General features: G+C 37.6%; 1 protein-coding gene across 9 annotated transcripts in view; it reads right to left on the reverse strand.

Moving 5' to 3' along the window:
* CNKSR2 (connector enhancer of kinase suppressor of Ras 2) overlaps positions 1 to 25,618 on the reverse strand; it is a 232,243-nt gene that overhangs the window by 148,515 nt on the left and 58,110 nt on the right. For all 9 annotated transcript variants that reach the window (XR_002442319.1, XR_002442320.1, XR_002442318.1 and 6 more), the window contains exon 5: positions 10,280 to 10,321. Coding sequence is in view for 6 of the 9 variants with exons in the window: in XM_021408951.1 (XP_021264626.1) it covers positions 10,280 to 10,321 (42 nt within the window). In the remaining 3 variants the exon portion in view is untranslated. The remainder of the gene's footprint in view (positions 1 to 10,279; positions 10,322 to 25,618) is intronic.

Consider the following 25,618-nt stretch of genomic DNA (forward strand, 5'->3'; position numbering starts at 1 on the left):
TGCCAAGACATTAAGTGCCCGCGGGCCCCATTAATTTCAGTTGAAAGTGCAGACGTTCAGCACAGATGACAATCAGGCAACAATGGGCAACTCCCATTAACTGTGAAGTTTATTTTGTACTCATAAAACATGCTAATTGACTTTGGACTCAGTTTTTCAAGTTCTGCTGGTGCCAAGTATGATTTACTATTGTAGGCGTGAAGATTACAATAAATAACCGCTTCACGATGGGATAATTCTTAAACCTGTTATCCTTGGCAGCCTCCTTACAGCAAGATAGAAACAAAAAAGACTCTAAAAGGGCTGGAGCTGTCAAATGGGTACTTTCTATTTTCTCATCTCTAACTCCCTCTTGTCAAAGGCAGGGAAGCTGTGATAAATTATTTGCTAGCATTCTCTCATGTTTCTGTAAGCAAGCAATTTTGAGAGCTTCAGTGTTTTCCCGTGGAATCCCCTTTCAGCAGTTAAAACCAATTTCTCAGTTCAGGTTACAGTGTGTTTTGCCAGAGAATTTGGGGATTAGAGACCATTCTTCTGGTCCCATAACTGTGGGTATCAGCAAAACCAGTTAAGAGGCAGCTTTATTGCCCCCACATTCAAAAGATTAAAATTAACCCATCTCTTCAAATGGCTGAAACCCAACCACACACAACCGCTGCACCGACTACTTCTCCAAGATTCCAAAGCACACTTTTTAAAGTACAGGCATCTACAACAGTGCTATAGAAATAGGATATAAAACTGGATTTAATCTCCATTGACAAGTCACACGTGTAATTCTAAGTGCCAAACTGCAAATACATTATGGAGAAAGGAAAGTAAAAAAAAAGTTTACATGAAAAAAATAAAAATAAAAAAATGCAGTGACAGTGGCAACTTAATCCTTTTGCAGACCATCACATTGAAGTTTTCTCCCCAAACTTGACAATCAGTTGGAAAATTTGTTTACTGCGTAGATGGATTAGTTTATTCAACAATAATGTAAAAAATGAATAAACAAATTAAAATCAAATTGAAAACATAATAACTTATATTACCGATGTGACCTTCTTCCAGAGATAATATAACTTTCAAGCACAGACATACACAAGCACACACAAATCGCTTCTGCTTTGTCTGTATTTCATGTTGCAGCATTGTTAATGAAAAAAGAAATTCAAGGCCTTGTGTTTTACCTGAACTAGGGAGAATGTAAAAAGTGATAAAAAATGAATTTTGTGGTCAAGTTGATCTTTAAGACTTTTTGGATAAAAGAAAACTGGGTTGAGCTTAAATTTACAGAAAGGTAAGAATGATATAAAATTCCATAACAGAAACAAAAACTTTGTTGGTTTTGTTGTTGTTGACTTATTTTGTTTTTAAATACAATACTGGTATGTTATCTGTATTTTCAAGTCTCTTGCAACCGCACCAGAAAATACTGAAGAATCCCTTTTAGAAACTTTTAAAGGACTCAGTCCCTCACATGCAAAATGAAGAGTCCTACCTTATGAATTACTTTCTGCTGACTAAAACCGAACTCCTCTAGACTTGCTTTCACTACCTATTCTTCCTATTAATCCCTTTAAAAATTATTAAGTTCATGGAGTGTGGATGCAAACAAGGTGATGTGAATATTTGTCAGAAGGAGCTCTGGGAATACTGGATGCAAAAATCACCATGTTACTATAATTTAAAAAAATATCTGCAGTATACTTCTAGCATTCCTTAAAGATCATTTTCTTTCAAATCTTGGTACTTTTTTTCCATCCTAGATATTCATTCTGCCATCCAATAGGACAGTATCTGGCACGTTAGAAGCACAATAAATGAGCCACAGCAGTCTCTAATGGGGACTCTAGAGTTAGAGGATGTGATTTCAAATGAAGGCTTCAGTTCTACGGCCTTTCTGAAATTTAAGCTCTCATTCAGCAAGTGGGAATGCATATATATGCCTTCCTAGAAAAAAAAAATGATATTAAGGGGAAAAACCCTGCTGCATTTAAAAAAAAAAGTCTTTTCTGCTTCATGAATATCTAGACCTCTTGTCCAGGTTGAAGACTGAGAACTTCTAGTAATCCATTAAATGTTACTAGGTTTATTACCATATATTTGTATCATATATTAGTGGTGACTAGAAATCGCAATAGAAAATTGAAAGCCCCAAAAAAATGAAAATAGAATAAGTTACTCAATTACTTCTTTCAGTTTGTCATCAAGAGAATTAATTTTTCTTCTAAAAGAACACTAATGGACCTCAGTGATTCAATCAAACAATATGCCATCAACTAACAGTCCATAAAGACAGTTTCTCAAGAAACAGTCACTCAATATAATGGGACCTAATCACAACATTACTTGCTTAATAATTATGGAATAGCTTTGTCCAGAAACCTAATTTCATTAAAATATGTTTTGTTTGCTTCTGAGAACCTTCCTTTCCTTTGGAGGGAAAAGGATGTTTATTGCAGAAGGATTTTGAATTTAAGCTCACTGCTATTATACAATAAACTGACATATTCATGTTCCCTAAACTTCCTGCATTTCACATACATTTGCATAGCAATAAAGGAATGAGTCTGATTTGTTTTTAATTAAACTGCTCAACAGATTTCAGACTAGTATGTATTTTCTTTCTGTTTCCTTGCTCCAACAAAATTTATAGACCCAAGACAAAAAAAATTTAGAAAATGAGTCTGGGTTCTGCCCGACAACCCAAAACTTTCAGCTGACATAAGCAAATATCCAGCTACTCATTTTCTTCTGAAAGCATAAGTCTGCCAATGTCAGAATACCCACAGAATCTTAGTAGTCTCTCTTAGCTATTATACATGTAAATATCTTTGGTGAAGCAGTCTATGGTTAGAATTAGACTGTAAGCAAGATCAAGCGTCTACTCAGCTTCTGTGAAGTGCAACTTTTCCACAACTCTGAGCATGCCCAGAACAAGGACACCAATGGGTATGCTCATGCACATTAGCTGTCTTCTCCTCACTGAAACAGAAGGTACAGGGACTGTCACTGACAACACAACCAGAGGATGATATGGCCAGAACTATGCATTTTTCTTTGTCCTTGCTTTCAGAAACATCTCAATTATGATTAGTTTTATTTTGGTTTTGGTTGGTTGGTTGTTTGCTTTGTTTTTCTTTTCAGCCCAAGCAAAGTATCCAAGCCCAGTTGCTCTGGAATACATTCAAACAGTACATATATGTCGATTTGCAACAAAATTTTACACTAACTGGGAAAAAGAATAACTGCAGGTCTAATTGTAGTAACAGTCTGGTTACTGCCTAAATTACTGTTAACTTCGTCGGCCAAGGCTTTCTAATGTACTGATCAGCATAACATAGCATACAGAGGGAACATCGGAAGTGTTCTCCATTCCAGTTCAGAGTTCAATGACCTCTTCATGGAAAAAGACATGTTGCCCCTGCTCATCTTGAACCTATCCAGAGAGTTGGGAATTTCTATGGCAGAGATGCTGCCATGACACAGGAACAAAATTAATTTAATAGAGGCAGCATGTTACTGTATTTAGAAAGTTCAAGTAAATCACCTTTTACTTTTCTACAGCACTTTTTCTAAATGCTCCACAGCAGCTCATCAGGATTGTTCCACACACATTGTTTGGGAGCTCAGCTCAAGCAACTTCTCTTTCTAAATTTACAGTTACATTCAATGCTTCACTAAATTTTCCCTAAGCTTCCCAGACTTCACTGGACCTTTCACTTTGGCAGATATGAATGGAACAAATTACGTAGGTAAGAGAAATGCTTAGTTTTTTGTTAATTATATATTCTTTGATAGAAAGAAATGAACTGACATAATATTTTGCATGTATGTGGTCCTTGCACTCCGCTCTGGGTCTCACTACTTGAGCAGGCGTTGGACCAGATACTGGACCCAGAGATCCCTTCCTAACTCAATTAGTCAGAAAGTCAGATATCACTCTTTAATACTGCAGAGGAAACAGCTAAATATTAAAGGTTATGTTAGTATGCCTGGCACTCATTATCCTTGTCAAAATACAGGTACGACTCCTATTGCTTGTACTGAAGATGAAAGAGGAAACCTTCTCAATGAAGAAGATACAGTTCTAGGAGATAGCTTTGTATGAGCAATGCAGGTTCAGTGGTTAAGCCAAAAACTATACACCTTTAAGCAATTCATAAATATTCCAGAAGAAAAAAAAAGAGGCGTAGGTGTTCTCTGATATGCAATGGAATCCACTAAGGAAAACTTATTTAAGGAAGAATCTCCACACATCAATGTGCTGCATTTATACTTTTGGAGAAACAAGCCTAAAAATGATGAGCAGTTAATAGATACAGTAAGAGGCAGAGGAAAATAAGCATCCAATTGCTCCTGCAAACATCAGAAGGCATTTAGAAATGCCTCACCTTTCTCCAGCTGCACTTAGCTTTCAGCATGTAAGACATTTGAACAAAAGAAAATGTTTTGGCAAAGCCAAAAAAATACAGGTTACAAAAGATTAACTGAGAGAAATCAGCAGATGATTATGTTTTCTCCTTTTGTTACACAGCCCCTATTCTCACTATAAGCCTTTCAGTAATGGCTTCAGTTCTCTTTTGCAATTACTCATCACTTCACATTAGTGATAAATTCTCCTCTTTATTCACTAACAAACTTATAATTGCATATTATAGCTACACCACAGTCTCTACATGCAAAGCTAAATGATGCAAAAGAGATGAAAATTTTCACTAAAAAGCATTTAATTGTGTGACAGAAATTCAATGGGAAACGTTTTCTACCACTTCATAGATAACTACTTGAAAACCATACTTTGTCTCTACCTATGTTTTTGACTGTAGCACACTGACTTCTAACCATTTTCTTACAATTACTCCTTTCAGCTAAGAGGATAAGGACAAAAAGGTGACTAAATTTTACTTGCACCTTTTCTGATTTTCTCTGTGGCTAACTCACTCTGCACTGGCAAAATTATGTCCATCTTCCGCTGTACAGAGGGTTTAGTTACAGACTTGGCTCACTTGAAAAGCCTCCACAGGCTTTCTTCCTAAACAAGCCATTTACTTATTATCTGTTCACTCAGGAACTCTAGGATCACCAAATATTTCTGGTGAAGCGAACAAACTTCTATTTGTCCCCATATTTAATTTTATCGAGGCTAGCGACCAAGCTTAAATCTATCCTGCCAAATGGTAGCAATACAGAAGCACCCTGGCTTAAACACATTCCCAGGGCTGAGGGCAAGAAAAGCAGCAGCCTCTTCCACAAGCAATCTTATCTACGTCATGCAGATGAGACACATAGAAATTCAGGGCAGAAGTCAGAAAAAATGCCTTTGTGGCATTAGTTTAGTGTTTCAGAAAAAAAAAGCTTAATTACATCTTACTGAGATAAAGCAACATGCCATGCGAGCATTCAGAATGAAATCTAACTAGTTTGATTAAGACACACAGAGTAATTATTAATCAATTAATATCAGTACAAAACATTTCTGGTACTGTAGGGAATACTGCAGTAATTGCAGCAATCTTAGAACCATCCAGGCCTAGTCTAGTATTTGCAGATACATGAAGTTTAATCAGTGAGCTCAGTCTTATTTTGGATGCAGAATGAGTGAGTTTTGCTGGGCTCAGTTTGCAAGGTATAGAATCTTGAAGGGAAGTGGGTGGTTACTTTTTTCCTTTTTTCTTTAATCAGACTATCAAAATGATACCTTTGACAATGCATTCTTAGTCAATTATAGCTCTATAACAAATATTCAAATTCAGTGGGTGGGATTGAATTATTAGTACTGTGGTTTCTCTGCAAGACTCTTAGCTAAAAGAGAACATCCTGATCCATTACCTGTTCTTTCCTTTTCCAGTTTATTAACTTGATAGAAAATAATTTAAATAGCTCATGTTTTTCAAAAACATCTTCTAACACTATAACGTGATTGAAAACACAGCAATAATAGCAGATTGGCAAAGCCCTCAGCTGCAGCAAGGGAGAATAAGCCCAAATGCAGCAGCTGTGGACACAAAAATAAAGGAAAGAATCTGCTTACCCTCAGAAGGACTCAGGTACACAGGGATCCCGACCCAGATACCCCTTGCCTCCACTGCCAACTCTTAAATGAGGTCTGGGAAGGGGTGGATCCTGGCTCCAACCCTTCTGGTCACACAAGTACATTGCACGCACCTGAGCTCCTCTGGGTTGGCCCTACCTTCCCACCAGGTGCTCAATCACTGCTTCAAGCCATGACTTAGCATTTCTGTTACACATCTGAATATTAATTTCATTCTCCAGGTCTCACTTTAATACTGCACTGCTTCACATTGATTATACTGAACTAGATACTTCTATCATACACAGTATTGAACTGCTGGAAAGAATCAATGAATTATTCTTGAAAGATTTTAGAGCTCCATTCAGACTTTTCCGAACACTGCTTCTTTGGGGAGTTAAGGTAGAACTGATACCTTCTTATGCTGAGCAGTTTTCCATGCACTTTATCATCTCAGGCTAAATTAATATAAAGATTCTGGATACAAATTGGCGAAAGTATGATAATTTCCAATTTTAAAGTAAACAGCAACCCATGGCTTATCACTTCATATTTTGGCCAACTACATTTTAACCTATTCTTTAAAGTTAATATTTTATATTGCCATCAACTTTTGTTGGTATTATTTTCTGCTTATATTTATTTTGCACTGATATTAATAAATTATTACAATTTCTATTCTCTATTTATTTATTTGTTACATGAATTGCTGAGCAAAAGGTAGCCTGGAAAAACCATATTGAGAAATTGGCAGTGATAGAAATATGAAGCATTTCTCTGTTTTCATGAATATTTCAGAAGCAACAATATTTTAATGAGCAGAAACTAGTGCATTATTCCCACGTGGTTTTATGCTTCTTACTGCACAGAGACCAAGTGTTTCTGTGAATGAATTCACAGTGAAAATAATTTTAAGAAATATACATGTATTTAAATTTAACACACCTGCAATTCTAGGGCAGAATATTAAAGCAGAAACATTTTTTTTCCCCAAATACACATTCTTTCAACTTCTGTTTAGAATAAATAAACAGAATTGAAATTGTTAACAACTTCTTAAAATTTCATCTATTTTACATAAGAACTTTTTTCCTTTAGATTCATTTTATGCATTCAGGTAAATAGCACAGCCTAGTTTACTACTTAAACTAATATTGTAAGGGAAGACTTTTTTACTTCATGCTTTTATGAATATTTGAAGATCCTGTTGCTTGAAGAGTAAACAAAATTATTTCTTTCTTGAATACAGGCTGGATTTATACATTTCTGTCACCACAGAGTATAATTTCTTTGACAAAAAATTGATTTCAGAATAAGTTTGTTGACATTAAAACATACTGTCTATGGATAAGGTGATTCAGCAATCTCTCCATATGAACTCCCACACTCTTATCTCAAAGAAAGAGGGCATGTAAAAGAGATTACTGCTGTTAGAATATGAGCACATTAACTACTTTTTGGCCCTACCTAATTAAAATCAAACAATCTATCATTTAACTGAGGATCTTGCCTGTTGTGCTAGATGTTTCCTTCTTCACCATGCTTCCAATGAAGGTGAGAAGAGTGAGTGACTCATTGACACTGGCAGTATCCATAGATACATTTTGATAGCAGCAGAGCAGTCTCACCCACCCAGCTGTGCCCACACTCTCTCTTGACCCCTGATTTGGCTCAGGTGGTAGGTTAGGTGAGCACAACAGAGGCTCATTCGGCTTGGAATTGGGCACCAACTCCATAAGAGGTGTATGCTTGCAGAACTCCAGCCTCTGAACAATGCAATTTTGAATTCAAGTTCCTCTGCAATTCACTCCAACTATACATTGTATATGATCATTCAAAAGGAGCTGGGTGTGATGCTAGATGCATCTGATATCAACAGGAGTTTGTGTTGTTTGCTAATAGGTAATATACTCAGAAAATGGGCTACCAGAAGTTTGGTCTTTTGAAAATCAAAGTACATTGAATCTGTCTGAGTCCTCCCAATTTCTGCTTGTTTTTCCTGGTTTCTAATTCAAGATTCTTTCTATGCTTTTATTAAAATTTACTCTAATCTTTTGATATTATAGAACCTTCTTATTAACATTCACCTCGAGGATACACAGTCTATAAAAAGAGATTTAAATTCTTAATCACTCTCTAGAACATCTTTAACCTGGTTTGCACTGCATTTACTGCTCTGCATGCGTGTGCATTCAAATATTTTGATATCTAATATGATAACTACTGGCCTCTCTTCTTTGATACTGAGATAAAAGAAGCATGCTCTCTCTAAAGTTCTCAACATCAGGCTTTTCCCCTTCTATTTTTTTGTTATTGTTAACCTATCTCTTAGATCAGTCCTCCTCTGATTTTCTAATAGGCAAAAGCCACAACACCTTTTCCCAACTTCCAAGGAGAGTTAGAGGGAACAGTGACTGCTTTCAGTTCTATCATCAATCTTTTCATTTGCATTTCTAAAATATTCCCTTTCAAATCCAAAATATGGTTTCAAATCTCATCTTTTAAATATTCAGTCAGAGACTTCTCTCTTTCCTTGTTTGCTATTGGTCAGCTTTTGCCTCATGAAATTCCATCTATCAGTTGAGATGCAACATGATCAGAAATAATCCAAGTTATGTGCAACACATACAGTCAACTTTAACCCTAGGCTATAGTAACAAGTTTGGTGTTCTGTTCATGTTTCCTTGCAAGCTCAAGCACTAACCACAGAATCTAATTAAGCTCTCTACAATAACTTAAATGTCCACTTGTCACAACAAAGTGGCTTTAATCCACACTGTGGATTAAAGCAATAAGCTTGAGTGAGTCTGAATAATGTAAAATAATATAACTTCATCATCTGCAGTTACTTTTAATGTAACTGTAATGAAACCTGTCTCAGATTTGTCCATTCACATCTTAAATGAACCTCACTTGGTATCCTCAAAATTTTACACTGAAGACTATATTAACTGATTTTTCATCAGCTCTAACCACTGCCAGATCTCCTTAAAATCCTTTTTGCTAATTTGCAAATGATATATACTGTATATACATCAGATGTCAAAACTCTTGTCTCTTACAGCAGGAAACAAGCATGTATTGAAAACCAGGCTTTATATAATGGTTTCAAGCTTACAGCACTTCAATTTTTGCCAAGATTATGCAATTGAAAACTTCATTACTTCAATGCTTGCAGATATCAGCCTAGCAAAGATGATGTCAGACTGACTAAAAATGTAAATTCCTTGTGTCCCATGGGGGAAAAAATATCAGTGTGACTTAAGAACACAAGGAGACATTTTATTCCACATCACTGTGAAATCAAAGTGTCAAAAGCTTACGGAATTCAGCTTGCCATACATTTGATACGGGAGCAATGAATAAAAAAGCGTAGCAAATGTTACTGGGAAGTACATCCTTTAAAATAGAATATTTTTTCTTCCTTAAACTGAGATCGTAAGAGAAATAAGATATCAAAACCAACCTAACAGTGAAATACAGTGAAAGGTAAATATTATCAATTTCATTATTAAACTAAGTTATTTTATTATTCACCCTCAGGAAGTAAGACTACACATCTAAATTTTAGAAGCAGGGTCAGGGTTAACTTAATACTCACTAAACCACCGACACAACATGAAAGGCAATTCAATATTTAAAAATTAGGTGTTGTGTCATCTCAGTAGTCTTCATACAAGATTTCTTAAACTTTCATCTCTCCATCCCCTAAAGTATCAGCCTTTCCAACCCATTTTATATTCTGGTGTCTAAGTGCTGACAAATTTCAGCTGTTTTGTTATAAATACCACTAGAAAATCTGGGAATAGACTATTGTATTTATGCTGAGAATTCAACAGGAAAGCTTTGCATTAATCTTCTTATCACTAGACTAGCTCAATACTCCTAAGAGTGATGCATAAACGAAGCTATGTCACTAACAAATATATATATCCTACAAAACTAGAAAAAAGCTCTCTAAAAGGAAATCTCATTTTTCAAAATCATTTTCCTAACCACGTTTTACAAATAACAGACGGACATGAACCAGACTAAAACACAAGCCATTACAAAGGTTCCTGGCTTCTCGTATATCAAGCATGGTTTTCCTAGCAATCATTACTTATTTACACTTATTTCCTCATATTCAGCAGTCAGTCATACCCAGATTAGCTCATTATCACACTCGCAATACATAGAAGTACAAAACACTGAGAGATAGAGTCCTATTTGTTCAATGCAAGTACATTTTTGAATAGAAATCCAAAAACTACTTACCACGTGAAGAATTTTATTCTCTGTTTCATATACTGTGCAATCCTGAAAAAGTAAAGCAGAAAAGGCAGGTTAGATTGATCCAATCAATCACCTTTCCTAAACACATCGTTAAAAAGAATTAGATAAAACTGAAATGTCTTTGGGATGAAACAAAAGACTTCAAAGTCTCAATTAGAATAGAAAGATATATATAACAGAAGCGTGAAGCCAGCACCAAAGGCAAAGGAAAATGTACTCCCTCTGATAAATGAAAAGGGAGAACGGGCTTTAACAGACATGGAGAAGGCTGAGGTACTCAACACGTTCTTTGCCCCAGTCTTCTCTAGCAGTAAGGCTTCCCACTCGTCCATGTCCCAAACCTCTAGTCGGGGGACAGAGGATCAAAATCTCTCCCCTTTAAGAGTGGAGAGAGTTAGAGACTGTCTCATGAGACTGAATGCATATGAGTCTATGTGGCTGGACAGTATGCATCCCAAGATCCTGAAGGAACTGGCTGATGTGGTTGCGGTACCAGTCTCCATCATACTTTAGAAGTCTTGGCTGTCACGTAAAGTCCCTGGTGACTGTAAAATGGGAAACCACTCATTTTTAAGAAAGGGAGAAAAGGATGGACAGGGAATGACACACCAGCAAGCCATGGTTACATCTATGCCTGAGAAGATCACAGAGCTGATCCTCCTGGAAGCTGTGTTAAGGCAAATGTGAGATAAAGAGGCGATCCGAGACAGCCAGCTTCACCAAAGGCAGACTGTGCCTGACCAATCTGGTGGTCTTCTGTGATGGAGTGACAACATCAGTAGACAAAGGAAGAAAAGTTGAGGGATTTTGGACTTAGTTTAGCTTGGAGAAGGCTCTTGGGAGACTTCACTGTCGCCAGTTCAAGAGGGGAGCTTATGAACAGGAGGAAGACCAACTTCTTATGTGGTCTGACAACAACATGACAGGGGAGAATGGTTTCAAACTAAAAGAGGGGAGATTTAGATTAGACATTAGGTGGAAATACTTTACTCAGAAGATGGTGTGGCGTGGCCCTGGCACAGGCTGCCCAGAGAAGCTGTGGTGCCCCATCCCTGGAGGCACTCAAGGCTAGGTTGGATGGGGCCCTGGGCAGCTGAGCTGGTGGGGGGCAGCCCTGCTCACATCAGGGGATGGGGCTGGGTGGGCTTTGAGGTCCCTTCCAACCTAAACCATTCTCTGATTCTATGATTATACAAAGTCTGTTAGAGTCTGTAGGCACTATCCAGAATGTGAGGCTGTTTTTATAAGATTAACAGATGGGAAGCTGGGGGCTGTGAGTTTTTCTGACAGGCCAAAATCTCCATGGATATAGTGAAGAGGAAATACAGGAATTAATAAGGAAGAGTACACATGAAATGCAACCAACACTGGTGAAAGAACCACTCTTTTCTAAGTTCACTGGGTGCTACAGCTGTGTGGTGATTTGTACATATGTAGTTTAGGATGGATGCTTTATATCCAACCCAGTAACTCACTGAACGATGTGACTAATATTTCATGTTTTTAAATCCTTTCATTTTTAATCAATTTATCCTCTTTGAAAAACAAGTTTGTTAGATGCAACTCTTTTAAATAATGAATTTTTAGCCCATGAAATGTTTCTAGTGTTACTCAGGCAAGAATAGCCAGTGTGTTCTTAAGCTTTATCTAACACAATGATGCAAACGCAGCAAATTTATCAAGGCATTCAGGAAACATTGCGAGTAAGTACAGCCAGAAAAAAAATCTAAATTTTTTAATTATATGCAGACATCAATGAAGTATTTGCAATCCTAGTAGCAAAATACACATTTTACTGGTATATGTGGGAGGGCATGTAGCATTTTCAATCTGGATACGTCCTATGTTCTGCGCTGATTCTTATGAATCATTTCACAAAAAAGCAATAAGGGACTGTAACATTTACATTGAGGGAAAAAGGTGCTTCTAAGCAGGCATAATTACTTCATTTGTAATGAAGAGTTTACTACAAATTTAATGTTCAGTTTAAAGAGGATACTGTTTGTGAATTCTTACTGCTAAGGGAAAGAATTTAAGAACCCAGACTCCACAGAGGTTTATTACAACTAGAAAGGAAGTGAATAAGTGAGAAACACTGCTACTTATACACAGGCACAAAGGAAGTTAAAAAACCTGCTTACTTCTGATAAACCAAGAGTATAAGTAAAAACCATTTCTGAATCTAAGAAGAACAGTAAAGCAAGTAGAAAACTTCCCAGGCATCCAAACTCTACGTGGTGCAAGTAGCTTCACCCTGAAATCCTATCCTCATCACACAACTCTCTAAAAATGCACAGTTTGGGAGGAGAAATTGCTAATGGAGTTCATCACACATAGGACAGCTGAGTTTTGATGCTACATCTTTCTATTCAGTCAAGAGAAAAATTAATTGTTAAGTAAGAAAAAAAGAAAAACTGGAGGAAAGCAAACTCAGTGTTTTGGTAAAACACTTCCAAAATATTTTCGTAAAGAAAGTACATGCAAATGAATATAATTCAAGCCTGAACTCAGAAAAATGTGCAGGAACGCAAAGATCCACACTAGCACAGCCTAGAGCAATCCTGAAGTCTAGAATTCAAATAAACCTACCAAAGGTCACCAAGCTGATCTCTATTGTAGCAAGCTTGTTTTAACTTCCCTCAGCCATCCCTGGAGATGAGGGCTGAGATTGTTTTTGAATGATCCCAACAGCAAAACCTACATGTACTTTTCTTTCACAGTCAACAGTTCATTTCTCCCTGGATTTTTTTATTTATTTTTTAAGTCATTCCACAATTTTGTGCTTTATTCTTCAAGCAAGTATTGTGGGTGACTGAGCTCATCCTCTTCAGATATCCCTTAGGTAGAATGATGAACTGAATTTTTTACTGGAAGTCTTCACTATTTACAATTATTGTTTCTTCATACCCATTTCATTTCAACTGAAAAAGATTAATGCACTTGAGAACAACAGAGTCACTAATTATGCAATTAGAAATAATTTTTTGTTCTTAATAGCATACCATCCTCAGTTGGAGAACATCTCTTCCTTTCACGCCTAGACTATTCCTGAAGAATCTTCTAAAAATCCGTTTACTCACAGTACCCAAAAATTACAATTATGGTAAGAAACAGATCATATACAAGTTTAACATCAACTTTTTCCTACTTCATCAAACCACACACACAAAAAAAAACACAGCAAAGTTTTCCTCCTACACAAGACAATAATTTGCTATTCACTTTGTGGAGGAATACTGTGATTACCCCTGAACTCAAACATGCAGATACAGCAAAGAGGAGTTGTTTTGCTTTTACCTGTGCCTTGTCTGAAACATGCATAGTCACTGATAAGTTATAATGAAACCTAGCTTATTTCATCTTCACCTAATCAACCAAACAAAACTTCAGCTCAAACAGCTGAAGAATAATATTGTCTCCCCAGTGCACATCATTTACTAAAATGTTAATAGAGTGGGTTGCTAACAAAGCAAGAGATGCAGCTCTTATGCTACAAACTCTGTAGTAACTTACATTTACTAAAGATGTAGTCAAATACTGGCTATTAACAGTTTCAGAGAAGAAAATGGGCCAGTTCTGCCAGCAAAGGAGGAGGATTAGAAGGGGAATATAATGGCACAATTTAACTTCTAACATGAGGTTTTCATGGTCACTCTTTCCAGCTCTAATTCATGCATCAAATATGTCAAAGGGCTCTTTTTGGTCCTTTTCTTTGCAGAGGGAGATGAAACTAAGCTAAGTTCTTTAAAAAAATGGGAAAAATAAGGTCCAAAGTTAGAAGATAAAGAAAAAAAATGCAGCAGAAGTGAAAAAACAGCAAGAACAAACCACAATAATCAGCAACAGGGTTTTTCTGCGCTCTCAATTCCAGTATAATTTCAAAACCTATTTGCAAGACTAGCAGGACATGCTACAGTGTAACTGAAAGGCATCACTTACATTGTGTTTCTTCCAGAACTTTTGAGCTTCATAGCCAAAATTCTGTATTATTTCTACAAAAAGTTGGATTTCATAATGTCCCTAAGTAAGAATTGTTAAATATACTTATAATTAGATCGACTGAATTAAAACAACACTGACTGGTGACAATGCTTCCAAATGTATACTTCCTACTCCACTCTGTTCCTCAACTTTGCTAATATGATTCACGTGTGAGGTAAGCTCTATAAAATACAATAGTTACAGGTTTTCATTTTTTAAAAAAAATCAGTGGTTAAGATGATTTTTCTAATTTCTTTTCTTCCCGTCTTGATATCATTGCTATGTTTTTAAACTTTTATCTTAGTATATCTCAAAAGTGGGGAACTGGGTCAGCTAATTATACTGACAATTTTCTTTGGTCCTTTTCTTTCCATCGGAGTTGATAAAATCTCAACTCAGAATGTGAAATACTGAGGGGTCTAGAAACCTGCCAACTCAAATTACTGCTCATGCATCCCAAGCAAGGGCAGAGATCATGCAGTTCTCCAGTACTATAACTATGAGATAAACTTCAGAATAAAGAGAGTTGTACTGTTGTTTCACTGTATTTCACTGTTCAGAAGGATGCCTTACTTTTTCATGTACACAGTCATCCTAAATTATTTTTTCCTTCAAGGCAGGGAAATCTCCTAAGCAGAGCTGGTACATGTGCAGGTTATGTGATTGCCAATGACAAAAATCAAGTCTCCTCTTCTCAAGTAACATATTAGCCCAAACAAACATTTTGTGAATTTGTACCATTGCAACATTGCCCAATAGAGTCTGTGTGGTGCTTGCTACAGAGGTGGAATCAAACGGAACAAGAACTTGTCATGAGAGCATTCATTTTCAAAGTAGCTTTTGAGCTGCTTCTGATGGAGCTTCTCCATTGTCTTTTTTACATGTTTTTCTCTGCAGTCCAACTCAATTTACAGGAAGACAATATGTGTGTGTATATTGTACAGGTTTTATCAGTCTTTTTGCTGATAAAATATAGGCAAGATTAGGAACATAATTTTTAAATGGTAGTGAAATCACTTGGGAAATGCATTTTCTGAAAAAGTATGGAACTGATCATATGTCTTGTTTTAAGAAGGCAACAGTTAGATTTTACGTACTGCTTAAAAACAGATGTCTGATTGTATTTTTGTCACCATTATTTTGAAGTCACGCAAAATATTCTATAGTATGTAACTCCAGTTATCTATTTGTAACAAAAATAATGAATTACATGATTGCTAAAAGAGTTCAGACTCTCATGCCTTGCCAAACCTTTGGTATAAAATCTCTCTTGAACAACATAGTCATTGGCTGGAATTAAGTCAAGCTATCATTTAAATCCCTTTGCTTCTCAAATTGATTAAAACTGTAACTGAATCCTTTAATATCAATGCACGTCAAATGCATGGTCTGTCAGTCCTGCTACTTAGAACAATAAGAAATAATTAACTTGAGAATGCTCAGATCACAACTCCCAGGCCCTTCTGGTTCCCCACACCTTCCAAAGTAAGTGGTTCTGTCTTCAAGAAGCTCTCTTCAAGCCCTTGCTCCAGACAATTTGTGTCACTGGCTCTAGGAAGGCTCATTTTATTTGAATTCTGTCCAGTTCATTTATGGCAAGAGAATGACAAGGCTGAGGTTTCCCGGAATCTTCACTGGATGTTTTCACAAAAATTCTCAATGATTATGATTCAGTCTAAAGCTTTGACAACAAAGACAGCAAAAGCTTCACAGTCTTCATAGTAGATTTGGTTATTGTTACCCTTTGTTTTTGTTTTTTTTTTGACTGAGACAGTAGTACATGATTTTGAAATAGATACCAGATTAGGTAGATACAATCAATTTAGTCTTCAAGTACTTAAAACAGAAAATGCATGGAAAATATTTCTAATACAATTGATTGCAGGATTAAACAATGACAGCTTTGAAACAATGAACTTGATCAATACAGTATAGGCTGTATGGTAAACATGTTGCTGTGTCCTGTAAGTGAGGAGATTAGAAAACTGAAGATATTAGGGAACTCCTAATGTGCAATTTACATGTACTTTTGAGTAGTTATTGGAATAATAACATACAAATTGGCAGATATACAGATTTGTTCAAAACTCTTCATCCAAGCTACCCTCCACAAAAACCAAGAGACTAAACCCTTTGAATACTCCCAAACCAACAGAAGCTGGAAAGCAGAAAACATTCTCCTCTGCTAACAGGCAAAGAATTAAGAGCATGACACATTTACAGCTTTCCTAGTCTGATGCTTTATCATATCTTTGATTTTAAGAGATCTAGCACGGTTCTGGATGAAAAAGGTAAGAACATGTAGCAGCATTGGGGACAGTAACAATTATATATATCGGGAACAAGTGCAGGGCTGCAGAGCAAGAGGAAACACCTTTCTCTCATCTCACTGCCTAAAATACAATAGACGGCTCTTCTTAAGCTTTGCAACATTGCAGCATTTGCACAGGTAGTCCTCGACAGTTGCCATATAAAATTAAGTTTTAAAATTACACCGCTTGTAAATAAAATATATATATTTTTAACAAGTGGATTTGTAAGTGGAATATGGTGCTTTCTCTGAGTTTCTTCCTGCAGATCTGCCCCAAAGAAGTCTCCCATTGTGGCTGTTCCTCCTCCAGACTGCCACAGCCCAGGGAGCTCTATCCTTAACCCTCCCCTCTTCTGCAACCTCTTCCCTATTGCTCAGCAGCCTCCTAAAAATCATGCTGCTTTAATTATCATCTCTGTGCAGATGAGTCACAGAGCTCTCATCCCTTCTGTTCACATTCACAGTTTAGAATCTCCTCCTGGATATTTGCCACTAGCCCTAGCACAGTATGCTGAAAAGCTGAAATCACGTTTCTTCCCAAATCATCCCTGCTTCCTCCTTCTTTCCCTCTCTCTGTCAACAGCTCCACCACCTTATGTCCCACAAGCTCACAACCTGGGTGCCATTTACAACTCCTCTTCACTTCCCACACAAATCCTGTTGATTTTCTTCCCACTGCCATTCAGAAATATTTTTTCTTTTCCACTTATTCTGCAGTTATTCAATCCCTACAGTTTCTTGACACTGAGTCCATGGCACCCTTACTCTATTATTATTCTCTGCCTCTCTACTTTTAAGCCAGAGCTCACCTATCTCTGCAGCAACCCACTCTGTCCTCCCCCATAAGAAACATACGTAAGAAATGACAGAGATGGGAGAAAACAGATTGGTGAGCACGCACCATTTAAGATACTAACGGAAGAGAAAAATATCCCTATTGTGAAAAATATAATGCAAGCTATTAAATAAACACTACAGAAAAGATATTCCCTATGCAACCTACACAAATGCATGTAGAAGTCTAGAGCCTTCCCATGATTTAATGAAACTGCAATTATTATTTTTTATAAAGAGTTCACAACCCTTGTGTACAAACTAATAGCAATTACCTAGCTTACTGAGTACAAAGAATTGCTTTAACGTTATTTAAACAACCTGAGTGTAGTGGCACCTATCACCATAGCAACAGAATGCTTCATGTAAAAATTTAACGCAACTTACATAAATCACCCACAGATCAAGCAACTACTGGGAAAAATTGCTCTCTCGATTAATAGAGATGCAGTGTGGGCACTAAGCTCTTTTCTTCCAGATTTCTGAAGTCATTTTCCATTTCCATTTACTTCTGCCTTCTTTCTATGAAAAGTGTCATTTTGCTTTCCCTTGTGATTTGGTCACACACTAATTCTTAAGTACCATAGAATCATTAAGGTTGGAAAAGACCAGTAAGATCATCTAGTCCAACCATCAACCCATCTGCATATAATCACATTTCTTCCAACACTATTTCTAAAATGAACTGGCAATCTATTAGGACAGAAATCCTAGCAAGTATTTCACCACTGGCTAAAGTCACATTGATACTTGCTCATCTATCTTGCTAGATTCCAAGTGCTCACACAGTTTAAATCGAGTTTCACTTCAGGGTGATTGATTCTTCTATTCAGAGACATCCTCAACAGGTAAAAAGAATCCACTGAAAGTATCAGCAGATGAGAGGTTGCCAACCAGGCAAAAATGTTTCAAATGAGAAAACAACTAACAAAGTAAAAGCACACCTTATTCCACACTGCTAATCCAGAAAAATTAGCATCAAGCATTCAAAATGAGATCTTTTATCACTGACATGCAAAATACAGTTTGTAATGCAAAGTGTTTTGCAGTTCTTAAGTTTTCAATGTCACTTCCAAAATCATTTAGAGGTAAATTATTTTAGTTTCTTTACTTCTGTTTTTCCTTTCGAATTGTCATTAGAAAGATCTGTGATTTATAAAACAATTGCGGCAAAATACTTCATGATGTGTAGTGCCTAGGCGGTTATTCTGTCATCAGAGAAAATAACTGAACTTGAGAAAACAAAATGGTATTTAGGAAGATGGCATTTCAGCCTCAGCTATGACTCAAACATTTTACAGTGGATAATCTGAAATTCTCTGTGTGGTTTTAATGGATTTAAGGAAACAAACACAAATGTATCTCACATGATCTCCCTGAAATACAGCTTGACCCTACACTTTTCATGATCAAAGCTTCCACTAGCTTCCTAGCAACACAGTTTCTGTGATTCACCAAACTGAAGTGAAATCCTGCTTCATAGCACCTCTCACAGAAACTACAGTGTCTCTGGAAAAAGGGAAAACAAAGTTCCTGAAGCAAAAGAAGTGAAAACTGAGACTGCATTTCTACCAATCTGATTAATATAATCTTAACCCATCAGCATTAATGATTAAATTAAGCTTTTGTAGAGAACGACAGAAGAAGCATGGCAGATCTCCTGTCTGCCCCTAGCTGAATGGAAAACAGTGATACCACTCAACAAGCACTAGCACAGTGTCCACGTAAACCAGTTTAAGAAAAAAATACAGGTTTTATTTAAATGCAACATATGAAACACCTGAACACGCTTTTCCCCTCTGTCCACATTTGATCTCAGTTTCCATGGACTTCCTGCCACTTTCCATCAAGTGTGTGAATTAACCCAAGCAACTTCAAGAAAAAAAAAAAGACATAGGGAAAATGCAGAAATAAGCCACCACAAACAGAGAAGGGCATCTATGCCCACCAGGCTTTTTTTTTTTAAAAAAAAACATTAAATTACAAATGAAATTTTCTGTAAAAGTGTGCTATGGAGAAATAAGATACTCTTATTTTGAAAAGGAGGAAAACATTGCTGAAGACTACCAATTGAAGCTGCTTTGATAAACAAAAACAATTTTCATATTTCCAACAATCCTTTAAATTCTACTTCACCTTATACATTATACATTGAATTCTACATGTGAATAAATAACTGCACAGGATAATACACATTCTGAAACACCACTATTTCTGAGCACTGCTTTGAACCTTATGCAACAGCCTACTTGCAACAGCAAATCTTGCATATCAACAGCACTTGGAGGATATAAGGTCAGTTTAAATTTCTGCCAGCATGATTTTCAATGAGTTATTCTTACTGCAATATCATTTTGATCCTATGTACAAAAGGCAGATATTGCCTTGGTATTGTTTTCTGGTAGGACTTTTTTTGTACAGTTTTTAACTTTTCACCGCACTTGTTTATCTACCCACTTGTACACTTATCCTCCTACTTGCACACTTACCAGAAATGGGGCAATTTGTATAAACTGTGTACTATGCATATTTATTTTGAATTCCAAAACTGTAGCTTCCTTTTTATTAAAAAATGTGGGGAGAGATTATAAGCAGTAGAATAACAAAGATTTCCTGAATCCATTTGATAACAAAGTTGGAGAAGAAGGAAAAACTTAAAGTTTTAAAACCGTATTTACCAAGTCCTTAAAGTCATTCAGAACTAGGACTGTGAAAAGTGAGGAACAGTGATAGGAAAGAGATACTTGTAACAATATCACCACTACTAAGGATATTAATTATTCTTCACTCATCATACATTTGATACTAGCCTAACAATGTTAACAGAATCATTCTATATGATATATTTCTATTCTGAATCTTGGGCTCACAGTACAGAGAGCTATTGGAGATAGTCCAATGTAGGACCACAAAGGCAATGAAGTGACTGGAGTGCCTCTCCTGTGAAGAGCTGAGACTGTTCAGCCTAGAGAAGAGGCGGCTCAGGGGGAACTCGTCAATATCTGTAATTACTTGAAGGGAAGATGCAAAGATGATAGAGCCAGGCTCTTTTCATTGTCACCCAGGGACAGGAAAAGTGTCAGTGAGCATAAACTAGAATACAGGAGGTCCTGAACATCACAAAGCACTTGTGTGTGGTGATGGAGCATGAGCACAGGCTGCCTAGAGGCTGCAGAGCCTCCTCAATGGAGATCTTCAAAAGCTGCCTGGACATGGTCCTGGGCACCCTGCTCTGCTTGAACATGGGGTTGGACCAGATGGACCCAGAAGTTTCTGCCAACCACAGTCATCCTGTTATTTTGTGATGTGACTACTCTCCATCTTTACCCTTCTGGCACAGAATTGCTTCCACCATGTAGTCCCTCTTCAGAAAGGTATTTAGGTAGAGAAGTAATTTCAGAGAAGGTTTTGAAAAGGAGTGTCTACATGCCTACAGCTATGCTTGAGCTGGAGCATCTTGGTAAGTAAATTCCACAAGACATTAAAGTCGAGAGACAAAACACTAGTGGCCTTAAAACTAAATAAACATGCAAATCATAGTGCAAGTTGATTAAGGAAAGTGAAAAACTTGTGACAAGAGTACTACTGATGATTTGTACCAACAATAACAGGAAACATGGTGTTTGACAGTAATGTTTTCTTTAAAATTCCAATCACTTACAAGACAACGTAAAGGTAGACTTCTCAGATATTCCCAAGATTTCCAGGATTTTTATCCCAAAGAAGAAAGCTTTTTTTTTGGTGAAATTCTAATAGATTCCTGAGGAAGAACAGCTTTGAAAATGACAACAAAAGCTACCTACAGAATGCTCAAAGCAGCAATATAACAGCTTCTTACAGTTAGCTTTGTAGCTGCTGCTACCTTCCTAAAACAAAACAAGTAGACTTAAAAGGAACAAGTTCCAGCACCTTCTTAGGGTGCACACCCTGACCAACAATGTCAATAGCATGTCAGAATGGATGTCAGAAGGACAAGTAGTCACTCATGTCTGTCCTTACATGTATTTCTGACTAGCATGATTCTGATGACACAAACGTAAATTCGTGAATGAACCATCAAGAGAGAACAAATCCTTTTAACTTGTTGCAGTATAAACAGAGTTTAGAAAAGGCCCACCCTTGGATTCCAACAGGGACCCTCTGAACAAACAGACAGGTGCAGGGAAGAAAGACAGAGTGCAAGGGAATAGTAGCGAACACCATGATAGCCTCACAATTTGTTTTTATTATTTACAACCTTCCCTCAACCCCCCCCCCATGTTCTACTGCAAGGAAAGAGTTGAAAAGTCAAAAAAGAATGTGAGCCTAAATTAGATAAGCCATCAGCAAGGAGGATGGCATTAAGAGTGAAACCCACAGGAAGTACCTGTCAAACAATATCTTACAGTCCTAAGGGGAAGAGAAAAATATTCCTAAACCAAAATAAAACAGACACATAGAAACATAGCATAAGCATGAAAGCAAGGCAGGTTACAATAATAATTCACAGTGCGCTGAGGGTCCTATTTCCAAAGGCAGAGATCCATGACACACTGCCCTGTTTGTTGGGTGGTGGGCAATGTGCAACACACACAGAAAATGAAATGGTTAAACCCAAGTATGTGCCATTCTGCATTTTATTCCAGAGTTGATTTCTAAGTAGGTATTATAAATCCAACTTTTCTAGTTATTTAAAGGTTAAAGCACAGACTCACAATAGGCTTTCCTAGACTTCATACTTAGAACAGTATTTCTGCTATTTTTTTTTTTATTATTATCCATTGAGTACTTATACTGGAGGGGAGAGGGGACAAGAAATGCCTTAATCCAATGAAGAAACACTGGCATTGCAATTAGCCTTAAAACATGCAAAATAATATAAACAAGCCAGATTAGTTTCAGCTTCCTCCCAACCCCCCTTTGACTTTTCAACAACACAAAAATCAGCTTTGAATCATACAAGTGCTTAGTTATTGTAGTGAATACCAGAGCTTTAAGTTGTACAAATCTTAAAAAAAAAATTCAAACGTATAAGAAAATGTGCAGACTATTTCTTCTTAATACACACCTACGCTTTATAAAAATCTATTCTTAGCTAGTGTTAAAAACAATTGTAACACTGTCTTTTCAAGGTTTTTCATAAATTGAAGAAAAATTAAATTACAAATTACTATAAATTAATGATATACTATGAGACACTTCATGTACAAAAGAAATTGAGTTCTAAGACAAAAAACACCTGTTAAGGTCAACTCGAAACATTTTATTTTAGGCATTCAGCCTTAAGGAAGCATAATGAGGATTTTCAATGTGTTCAGTGATCATACAAAAATAAAACTCAAAGACAATTTGAAATGCTATGCTGGAACACATTCATTTCAAGTAGAGATGAATTCACACGAGTTTGGGGCTAGTAAGGAAATTTTTCATTATCATTCTTTTGACTATAGCTCAATTCAGTTTCAGAGCATGCTTAAATTCAGGCACATAAATGCTCCTTTTGACTTCAAAGTATGGATCCATCTACCGGACTGTTTCCTGATTGGGAAAGCATGTCAGTTTTGGCAAAGATAAGATTTCTCCAAAGATGTTACTATTTAATATTTGGTCATTTCATTTCACACTGAAATACTGGGAAATACTGCAGAGGTTCATACTTTAACCACTTTCTCATTAATAGTGGATAACTTTCTCATTAATAGTGGATACTATTAATGAGAAATATAATTATATTATATATAATGAATGAAAACAGATCAGGTGGCTCTTACTCCCGCTTAAAAAGCTGAACAGTGAGTCACAATTATTTCTGTGGAAAACAAGCAGTTTGGCCAAGGGGAATGGATGTTCTGTATGCCTCCTGTCCTGGAGTACTGACCCTTTTTTCACAGCTCAGTAAGGGCACAACCCACCATGGGACAACAGATTAAGAAACACTGCACAAGAGCTCTCCATCCCTCAAAACAAGAAAGCAGACAGAGGAGGTAAGAAACTGGGATGGCCTGGCAAGGACCTGCTGGTCAAACAGAGGAAAAAGAAGGGCATGTACAGACAGTGGAAACAAGGACAGGTTACCTGCAAAGAAAACAAGAATGCTGTTTGGACATGCAGAGATGGGATAAGGAAAGCCAAAGCACAAATGGAACTGAACTTGGCAAAGGGATGTTAAAAACACGAAGGGATTCTATAGGTACACAGGTCAGAAGGGACAGGACAAAGAGATCATACCTCCTTTGATAAATGAGAAAAGAGAACTGGCTACAACAGATATGGAGAAGGCTAAGATACTCAATGAGTTCTTTACCACAGTTTTCACTGGCAGCCAGGATTCTTGTATTTCTCACATCCCTGAACTTCTTGGTGGAAACTGGGGGAGCAAACTCCCCCCACACTGTAAGGGCAGAGCAAGTGCAAGACAGCCTCACGAGACTGAATGTGTACATGCATCCCACGGTCCTAAAGGAACAGGCTAAGGTTGCTAAGCTGCTCTCCATCATATTTTAAAAGTCGTGGCTGTCAGTCAAATTCCCTGGTGATTGGAAAAAGGGAAATATCACTTCCATTTATACGTAAGTGAGGAAAGGGGACCTGGGGAACTACAGGCTGGTAAGCTCTACTGCTGCCTAGGAAGGTCATGGAACACATACTCCTGGAAGACATGTTAAGGCACACAAGGGATGAGCAGGTGATCTGAGACAGGCAGTATGGCTTCACCAAGGGAAGGTCATGCCTGATCAGTCTGGTGGCCTTCTGTGATGGAGTGACAGTGGTGGACAAAGCAAAGCAAAAGCAACTGATGTAAAATCTAGACTTCTGCAAGGCCTTTGGCATGGTCCTCCAACACATCGTTATCTCTAAATTGGAGAGATACAGATATGAAGTGTGGACTATTTGGTGGATAAAGAATTGGCTGGAAGATCTCAGCCAGAGGGTTGTGGTCAACAGCTCTATATCCAGATGGAGGCCAGGGACGAGAAGTGTCCCCTGGGGGTCTGTCTCGGGACTGGTGCTCTTCAACATCTTCATCAATGATGGGCTCAAGTGCACCCTCAGCAAGTTTGCCAATGACACCAAGCTGAGCGGTGCAGTTGATACATCAGAAGGAAGGGAAGCCATCCAGAGGGACCTTGATAAACTGCAAAGGTGGGCCCCTGTGAACCCAATGAGGTTCAACACAGCAAAATACAAAGTCTTGCACTTGATTCAGGGTAATCCCAGATACGTACACAGACTGGGAGAATCACTCCTTGAGAGTACTCCTGCTGAGAAGGGCTTAGGGGTCTCAGTAGGTGAAAAACTTAATATGAACCAACAGCGTGTACTTGTAGCCCAGAAGGCCAACAGTATTCTGTGCCACATCAGAAGAATGGTGGCCAGCAGGACGAGGCAGGTGATTGTTCCTCTGTACTCTACCTTTCTGAGGCCCCATCTGGAGTATTGCATTCAAGTCTTTCCTTCCTCAAGAAGGGAATCAAGCTTTTAGAGAGAGTCCAGAGATTGTAGACAGATTGAAGGAGCTGGGCTTGTTCAGTCTGGAGAAAGGTGCAGGGAAACCTCATTACAGCCCTCCAATACTTAAAGGGAGATAAACATGAGGGAAATCAACTTTTCACATGGGTAGATATAGTAATAGGACAAGGAGAAACGGTTTTAAACTAAACAAGGAAAGATTTAGCTTAGATGTCAGGGGAAGTTCTTCACTGAGAGGGAGGCGAGGTGCTGGAACAGGTTGCCCAGAGGCTGCAGATGTTCCATCTCTGGAGGTGTTTGAGGCCAGGTTGGATGGGACCCTGGGCAACACGATCTAGTACCTGACCTAGAAGCTGGCAACTCCACATGTAGTAGAGGGGTTGGAACTTGATGATCCTTTAAGTCTCTTCCAACCCAAGCCATTCTATGATATGATTTCATGAATAGCCAGCCACAAAAACAAAGGCCTAGGGTCTTCTTCCACAGCCTCTGTGGCTGGCACCTCTCTTGCAGTTTGAGGCAGAGTGAAGACAAGAAGCCTGGCATTGATTGCAGAACGGCCAAAGCACAAGATTGGCAAGACACCCTTTTGCTCTTGCTCAGGCAGGAAAAATGCACCCTTGCTAGCGGGATCTGTGGGGACTGAGCAGCCCATGCTTCATTTCCACACCAAAAGAAACATCAATCATATTTGAAGGAAAAAAATATTGAAGAAAAAGAATATTAAAGAAAAAAAAATTTGTTTT

The sequence above is a fragment of the Numida meleagris genome, chromosome 1 (genome assembly GCF_002078875.1).
Source record: "Numida meleagris isolate 19003 breed g44 Domestic line chromosome 1, NumMel1.0, whole genome shotgun sequence".
Classification (NCBI taxonomy): Eukaryota; Metazoa; Chordata; class Aves; order Galliformes; family Numididae; genus Numida; species Numida meleagris.